Raw genomic sequence first — 8266 nt, 5'->3', positions numbered from 1 at the left:
GCTCCCCCCCCTCCCTCGCAATTAAACCAAAGACAATGGTGCACTGTGCCGGCTGCAAAAGGCCCATCCTGGACCGGTTTCTGTTGAACGTGCTGGACAGGGCCTGGCATGTGAAGTGCGTTCAGTGCTGTGAATGTAAATGCAACCTGACCGAGAAATGCTTCTCCCGGGAGGGCAAGCTCTACTGCAAGAACGACTTCTTTCGGTGAGTGTGCCTCCCCTTTCTCCTCTCTTTCCCTCTCTCAACTCTTCATTCCCTCCCTCTGATCCTCCTGCCTACCGCTGACCCCTACCTCTAGCATTGGAAAGAGGGAGTCAGCAGCCAGAGATCTGGCTTTTAGGGTTCTAAGACAACTTGGGTGGACGAGCTGGGAGTACCTGACCAGGGGCTAGAATGCTCAAATTCTCCCCAAAGAGCTACCTCCAAAGTTGGCTGCCAAGTTCCGTAGGTGCTCAAATCGCCCAGGACCTTGGTGCCCTACCTCTCCTACAATGTACCTTCTCCTCCAAAGAGTGAAGACACAGAAGCCTTGGACAAGCCTATATTTTCAATTTATTTTTGTTTTTGTCTCTCCTCGCTATTCTATATATACCCTTTGACTCTTTGCACCCCCCCCAAAGCCTCTCCTCTCTCTCCCCACTTGCAGAGGGCTTTTAAAGTTCAGTCTAGAGCCTGTGAGTCTCTTAGGCCTCCAGAGTTTAGAGATCATAAGAACTGGATCTCAGTCCCCTGCTCTTGGCGTGGACCTCCCCTAGTTCCTTGTTACCTTTTTCACTCAGCCCAATAAGGCCGCAGCTTTGACGACCTCTTGACCTTTTGCCTTCCTGAGTTGGAATAAGCAAACCTACGGGGAGCTGAGCTTCAAGACCCCCAGTTCTTCCTATTTCTCTCCCACTGCCCTATTTCTTGCCAGTAGACTCCAAATTCCTAGCCGGCTTTCGGGAATAGAGCCCACTGGGCCTGTTGAGGAGAAACCTCTTCCTAGGCTTTGCTAGGAGCGCTGGGGGACCTCCAGGCTCTAGTTTTCAGAACCAGGGTGGATAGTCCGAAGACCGCAGAGCAAATCTGGGCTTCAGAGCCTGGGACATGGGGCAGATTTTACTAAGGCCATTCGGTCTTCTGGGGAAAGAGAATGACTGGAGCTTCGGTCAGAACAGAGGAAAGCTCAAAGTAACCCAGTCTTCACAGAAGCCCTTACCTCCCAACCCTGCAAGTTTCACACACCTCCTCCTCTCATCAAACTGCCCAATCTTGGCTGTGCTGGAAACTCGAGTTAGCTCCGGCTACAGAACCTGGACACTGGGAAATCCTGCGCGGGTTTCCGCTGGTCTCCCGGCCTGACTCTGAGTTGGACTGTTCTGGGTAGTGGAGCGGCTTGGCTCTTAGCCCAGTCTCAGATCCGTTCCCAGGGCTTCTTTATGACCCGTTCGGGGTCTGCCTGCGGTGACATTGTCAAGGCTTCTGATCTTTTTTCACATTTGTCTCCTGTGTACATCCGACCGCGGCAGCATTCTCCCGTCTTTCAAAGTGGCCTACTCAATGGTTTCTTCTGCCTTTCACCTCCTCTAGCGTCATGCCCTTTATATTAATTTAACTTAATCTCCCCTAAATTGTCCTCTTTTTTTTTTTTTAATGGCCAAGATTTGAATACCGGTAAAAGCGACTTTTAACTCCTGAGAGCAATTTTGTGTAACAAATTTACTAGGGTTTTTTGGCTTGAAGTTTGGTTGTGGCTCGTGTTGCCCCTAGGGCATGGCACTTAAGTGGTCTAGACCCCTAAGGCCTGATGAGATTTGTGGGCTTTCCAGGGAAGAACCGTAAGCCTTTTCCCCAGCCCTAATGAGGTAAGGAATGGAAGACTAAGGAAACGAGCTTTTTTCATTAAAAAAACACACACACACACACACACACACACACACAAAAACCAAAACCAAAACCAAAAACGATACACGCCGCCTTACCTCGGATAGAACCGAGGGAAGGCTAAATAAGGCATAGACTCCAGGACAATTCAGGAACGAAATTGAGAACGGAGTCCGAGAATCGGAAAATGGAGCAGAGCGGAGAACCAGAGCAGTTAGGAAACGCTGGGAGAACGCTTTTTCCTCTCGGGAGGTTTTTTCAAGGGGCCCAGGGTGACGCACACTTCTGTCTTGGTTTCTGACAAATTCACAGAGCATCTAAAATATAGTTCCTTCAGTGAGGTTGTCTGATAGTCTCTTTGCGAAGGCCCCCTGCCCGAAAAGCTACACTTCCTTGGCAGCCGGGCTTGGGCGCTGGCTTCCACTCCTCTTTAAGCGAACCGGTCCCAGCGTTGTGTAAATAAATAAAAAGGCAGACTGCGCCACGACTCTTTGAGTTTATTTATTTACACCGGTTATGGCACTGGGACTTGAGCCAACCAACCCCCTGTGCCTTTAGGTTATTATTTTTTAGTGGAAAAGGCGGGGAGGGAGGAGTGTAAAGTGGCGCACGGTGCATTTTGCATTGGGCTATAATTAACGCCGAGCGATTATTTTAAATGCTAAAAAGGGATGAGCCGAGAAAAAGTTTCTCAAGACCTTGGCCTCACCTTACACTGAAGCTTTTTCTTTCTCCTCTTCCTCTCTTTCTCTCTCTCTCTCTCTTTCTCTCTCTCTCTCTCTCTCTCTCTCTCTCTCTCTCTCTCTCTCTCTCTCTCTCTCTCTCTCTCTCTCTTTCTCTCTCTCTCTCTCTCTCCCTCTCTCCCTCTCCCATATTTCTTCCTAGAGAAAGAGTTCCGCGAAATGCGGACACAGATAGGATGCTGGTCCACAGATAGGATGCTGGTCCACAAGGGTTTCTCTCTTACCTCTTTCTCCTGACCTTCGGTTGGTGACTGTCCTCCTCTCTGTTTCTGTCTTCCTCCATCTTGCCCTAGTTCACATTTCTATGTGGTTTTGGAGTATCCCTCTCACTTCATTCTATTTGTTTCGATATTTGTCACTTTCCGGGTTTCTGCCCTTCCCGCCATGCCCTCACTTATCTCAATTCTTGTCTCCGTTTCTAGGGATTCCCTCAACCTACCGGTCTCGTTCTCCTTGTCTCTCTTCCCATTTCCCGACTCTTGCTTTTCTCATCTCTAGCGCTATCTTTCTGCTGCTCACCTCGTTTAATCTGTGCAACGTTTTGTTCCTGTTTTGTCTTTCCCGCAGATGTTTCGGTACCAAATGCGCCGGTTGCGCGCAGGGCATCTCCCCCAGTGACCTGGTGCGGAGGGCACGAAGCAAGGTGTTCCACCTGAATTGTTTCACCTGTATGATGTGTAACAAGCAGCTGTCCACTGGGGAGGAGCTCTACATTATAGACGAGAATAAATTCGTCTGTAAAGAAGATTACCTAAGTAATAGCAGCGCCGCCAAAGAGAACAGCCTGCACTCGGGTGAGGGTCCGGGAGGAATAGGGAAACGGGGTGGTGGCTGAGGGACTGCCTATAGGGCCAGAGAGAGACCAAACCAGACTGAGACACCCCACTTCTTAGCCTTTGTCAAGTATATCCCTTACTCTGGAAGTTTTTTCTAGAGATATATTAGGAAAGAGGAAAAGGGGACTGACATTTTCTAGTGAAATCTGACCACCAGTTCTGAAGAGACCCGGCATGCACCAGATTTCTCCCGCCTTCCCCACCCCGAGGTGTGAGAATGGGAGAGGTGAGTTCTGAAATACCCATGAAATAAATAGTCTCTTCCCTCTTTCCAGCCACAACGGGAAGTGACCCCAGTTTGTCCCCTGACTCCCAAGACCCGTCCCAGGACGACGCCAAGGACTCGGAAAGCGCTAATGTATCTGACAAAGAGACTGGTAGCAATGAGAATGACGATCAGAACTTGGGTGCAAAGCGGAGAGGACCACGCACCACCATCAAGGCCAAGCAGCTGGAAACACTCAAGGCTGCCTTCGCTGCCACTCCTAAACCCACTCGTCACATTCGAGAGCAGCTGGCACAGGAGACCGGCCTCAACATGCGAGTCATCCAGGTTAGGAACCCAGAGAGGAAGGGGGACAGGGTGGGGAGCGTTTAATTTGCTTCTGGGGTGGGCATTGTGCTTCACAGTGACCCGAGCCTTGCTTGCCCCAGGGAGTGCAATCCGGATTGCGGTGTCTCTTCTTCCCCTTTCTCCTTTTCTCTCGAAAGGAAGGCTTGGTTATATGTAGCACAAAGCTCAGTATCCTCTATAACCAGCTAAATTTGTGCAGGGAGAGGGAAAGGAGGGGGTGAATCAAGAAAGTGGAGATTGGTGTAGCATAAGGTGTGTGTACTGCTGGCAGGGGAGAAGAGGAGAGGCCGGAGGCAGAGGAACCGGCCCTACACCCCCTGCTTCGGCCTGGCCTTTGAAGCACCGCGCACTCAAGAGAGAAGCAGGAAATGTACCCATCCCGCTTTTTACTTCTCCTTACCGCCGGTTCTTCTGCCTGGGGGGAGAAGAGGGGATGGCCCTGAGGGCGAAGAGGGGCGGAGATTGTCACTGGGCAGTTGCTGTGGCTGTAGCCAGGGGATTGAGGGGGAGGAAGCGGAGCAAATCTTGCCGCAATGTGAGCCGACTTGGTCTGGTTGCCTGAAAACCCTCAGAGGATCGCCTGGCCTATTGCTCCTAGTGAACTGGTTCAAGATTAGTCCCGAGGGTCTGGACTCCTGACTTTTCCCTCTTTGACTCTCTCAGTTGGGAGGAATCTCTGAGCCCAGAAGAGTTAATGAATGATGGGAGAATATGACGGACTTTGGTTTTGTTTGTGAGGAAAGGAGGAAGAATCGCCTTCCCTCTCACAGAACCAACTTTGTCTCTCGCCTCTTTATCTCTTCCCTTTCTTGACCGCTGAGCTAAAAGGAGGGCAGATTTTCCTCTCTCTCACCCTCTTATGCAAGAAAAGGGAATGGAACTAACGGAGAGGGGGGCAGGGGAGTGAAGATGGTTGAGGCAGAAGGCTGTTTTCTTCCGTACCAAGTTCTGGGGCCGCAAGTAAGAGGGGGAGGTGGGGATGCAACCATCTGAGGTCAGATGGGACATTCGTAGTGTGAAAACGTGAGGCTGAATATGAGTAAGACTGGTTAGCATGTGATTGTGTGCTTGGGTATGAGCGATTGTGACACTCGAGTTTCTGGGTATATTCCTTCCTGTGTCTGGAACAACATGTATCTATGTTTTGGGGGAGAATGACGTTGGTCCATAGGTCCATTGTCTATGAGAATGTGAGACTGTTGGAAACCAATATATAGAATCCAGTATTAAAAGCTCATACAATCTGGCTGTTTATTCTTGGGTCACAATCTGAAATTTTAAGCTTGCCCATGCATATATCCCTGTCTGTGAATTTGTGTCTGCTTGGTTTGTATTCATGCACTCCGATTTTATTCATGGCAACATAGAGAGAGCCTCAGGTGGGCTGCATATTGCACGGATCAAGGCTATCAGTCCCTGCTTTTGCGTCTGTGACTAACAGGGTAGGGTTGTGAACACGGCTATCTGTGCATAGGGAGTTTCTTTGGAAGGAATGGTCAGGGCCGTGGTCAGAGAGAATGATGGCAGGAAGAGAAAGGGAACAGAGAGACGTAGCTTCTTCTCATATTGCTCTTCTGAACCAACTCTGCCTCACATCTGGGTTGCCTTTTCCTTGTTGTCGTCAGGTCTGGTTCCAAAACCGACGTTCCAAGGAGCGGCGAATGAAACAGTTGAGCGCTCTGGGCGCCCGGCGCCACGCCTTCTTTCGCAGCCCACGCAGGATGCGGCCGCTTGTAGATCGCCTGGAGCCGGGGGAACTCATCCCCAATGGACCTTTTTCTTTCTATGGAGGTAGGTAAAAGGCGACGGACTGGAGAGGGGAGAAGACGGAAGGAACGCAATTCGCTTTAAGCGGGTCTGAGGGAGGGGCAGATAGAGGTGATAGAAACTGAACATCTCGGCTCAGAGTGTTACAGTCTGAGGCCCTATTCTCACATCCGGAGGGGTCGGTCTGGCGCCACGAATATTCAGGAGATTGTTTTCCAAAAGGAAATTGGAAGTTTGGGAGAGTACATTGGTTCTAGGGTGCAAGGAAGAGGTGGTGAGCTATAAAGGACAAAAATTCCTGCTTTGGAATAAAGACGGGATGAGAGTGTGTGCACGCGCGCTTCCTTGCTTCCAGTTAGCTAGTTTGTTTGGGATGAGTATCGGGGGAGGTTGCTAGGACCCGAGACTGAGGCATCATGGGCTGACAAAATTGAAAATTCTTGCCTACCTCTCCTCTTCCCTCAGTTTTCGGGTGTACTTAGACATCTGCTCCGTGTATTGCAGGGCTAGCAGACAAACTAACACTTTTAATATTTCTTTGACCCTAGCGGGGCTAATTTCCCCGAATGTGGGCAGTGTGTCGCTCCCGGAAGCTCGAAAAAACCCTAGCTGGCTCCGTTTCTACTTATACGTGCAATCCGTTCCCCGACCTCTACAGTCTTTCCGTAGCTGGGAGAATCTTTGAAGCTGGTGGTTTGGCTTCCTAGACAAAATGCTCCCTTTTATCCATTTTCATTTAATTTCGGATTATCTGGGGCAAAACCAACACCAGGACCCGTTGCAACCCTCCAGTCCACTGTACCAATTCCTGACGCTTCTCTTTTTCCGCTTCCCCCATCTTCTTTTTGTTACCTCCAGATTACCAGAGCGAGTACTATGGCCCCGGAGGCAACTACGACTTTTTCCCGCAAGGCCCTCCTTCATCGCAGGCGCAAACACCCGTGGACTTGCCCTTCGTGCCATCGTCAGGCCCGTCGGGAACCCCCTTGGGAGGTTTAGATCATCCCCTGCCCGGCCATCACCCGTCCAGCGAGGCGCAGCGCTTCACTGATATACTCGCTCACCCACCTGGAGACTCTCCGAGCCCGGAACCCAATCTTCCCGGACCCCTGCACTCCATGTCGGCTGAAGTCTTCGGACCCAGTCCGCCCTTCTCTTCGCTGTCAGTCAATGGAGGGGCGAGCTACGGTAACCATCTTTCCCACCCTCCCGAAATGAATGAGGCAGCAGTGTGGTAGCCGGAGCTTCTCCGGAGCCAAGTTGGACTTGCGTGGTTGTACAGAAACAAGTCGTTATTAAAAAACAAACAAACACACACACAATAACTAAACAAACAAAAAAAATCACAAAAACAGAACCAGGCCCCAAGCAGCTTCCTCTCTTCCCACCAGAGAGACCTTTCTCCTCCTTGGGACGTGGTAGGAAGGGAAGGGAAAACTTGGGGGTGACTACAAATTGAGATCCGAATGCACCCTGAGACAGGATTGGAGTTCCAGTCCCCGGGGCGACAAGCAGGATTTTGGGGTCAAATCAGACTAAGGCGCAAACTCAAAAACGTTCCCCAATCTGCGTAAAAACTCAAGGAGCCTCGCCTCGATGGCAATCCAGTGAGCTCACGGAAGGTTGAGGAGAACGGCAAGGACTAGCCCTGCTAAGGACAGCTCGGGGCAGCTCCTGGGAGGTGATGAGGGTGACGATCGGCCGGTCTAACCGGCGCCCAGGATGCACAGAGTGGAGACGAAGGACGCCGGCACAAGTCGAGAACCAAGCTAATAAAAGAAGGAAGGAGGAAGAGAAGCGAAGCGAATCCAAATCAGGGAGGGAAAAGGCCGGCCCTGAAGCATTCAGTTCTGGGCTAGGATGAATGAAGCTTCTAGCTCTAGAAACCTTCGATTAGTTTTTGTCTCTCAGAATTTAGTAACAGCGACAAACAACAAACTTTTACCTTCAGAAACACCGATCTGCTGTGCATCAGGTGGGACAATTTTTTTTTTGTCTGTCTGTCTATCCGGTTCTTTTCGGCCAAAATTACAAATATGAAATGCCCTAATCATCAACTCTACCTTCAAAAGCTACGCGCAGGCACACACACACACACACACACACACACACACACACACACATACACACCACACACCACACCACACCACACCACACCACACACCACCCTCATTAGGATGATCTCCAGCCAGACCTCTCACTAAAATGACTTGAAACAACAGCTATACAAGAAAGTATTCTACCTTCATGAGAAAAGTTTAAAAACAAAATAAAGACTATTGAACTAAAAAACAGTCAACTGTTTACGTATGATGTTAAATTCAGGAGTTCAGTGTTTTACTAATATATCCTGTTTTGAAACCTCTTGTTCAAAAAGCAAAATGTTTTGAGCAACCAACCAAAATCGTTCCTTTCTTTAATCTCCCTCCCTTTCTCCCTTCCTCCTTTCGTCTTCTGTAGATGTTCTCTGACAGATTCGCAG

General features: G+C 49.9%; 1 protein-coding gene across 2 annotated transcripts; it reads left to right on the top strand.

Annotated features, from left to right (window-relative positions):
* The first annotated feature begins 35 nt into the window (after positions 1-35).
* Positions 36-7892, top strand: LHX1 (LIM homeobox 1). 2 transcript variants are annotated; one of them, XM_051994080.1, is made up of 5 exons: positions 36-205; positions 3175-3401; positions 3719-3996; positions 5643-5808; positions 6643-7892. In XM_051994080.1, exons 1-5 carry the CDS (start codon positions 36-38, stop codon positions 7020-7022), a joined length of 1221 nt encoding a protein of 406 aa, XP_051850040.1. In that variant the 3' UTR covers positions 7023-7892. The 2 variants fall into 2 exon arrangements, with proteins under 2 accessions (XP_051850040.1, XP_051850039.1); XM_051994079.1 differs by lacking the exon at positions 36-205 and having other exon boundaries at positions 2729-3401.
* The last annotated feature ends 374 nt before the right edge of the window (positions 7893-8266 follow it).

The sequence above is a fragment of the Antechinus flavipes genome, chromosome 4, assembly GCF_016432865.1.
Source record: "Antechinus flavipes isolate AdamAnt ecotype Samford, QLD, Australia chromosome 4, AdamAnt_v2, whole genome shotgun sequence".
NCBI lineage: Eukaryota > Metazoa > Chordata > Mammalia > Dasyuromorphia > Dasyuridae > Antechinus > Antechinus flavipes.
The sequence above is the reverse complement of the archived record's forward strand: the minus strand, read 5'-3'. Positions and strand labels throughout refer to the sequence as shown.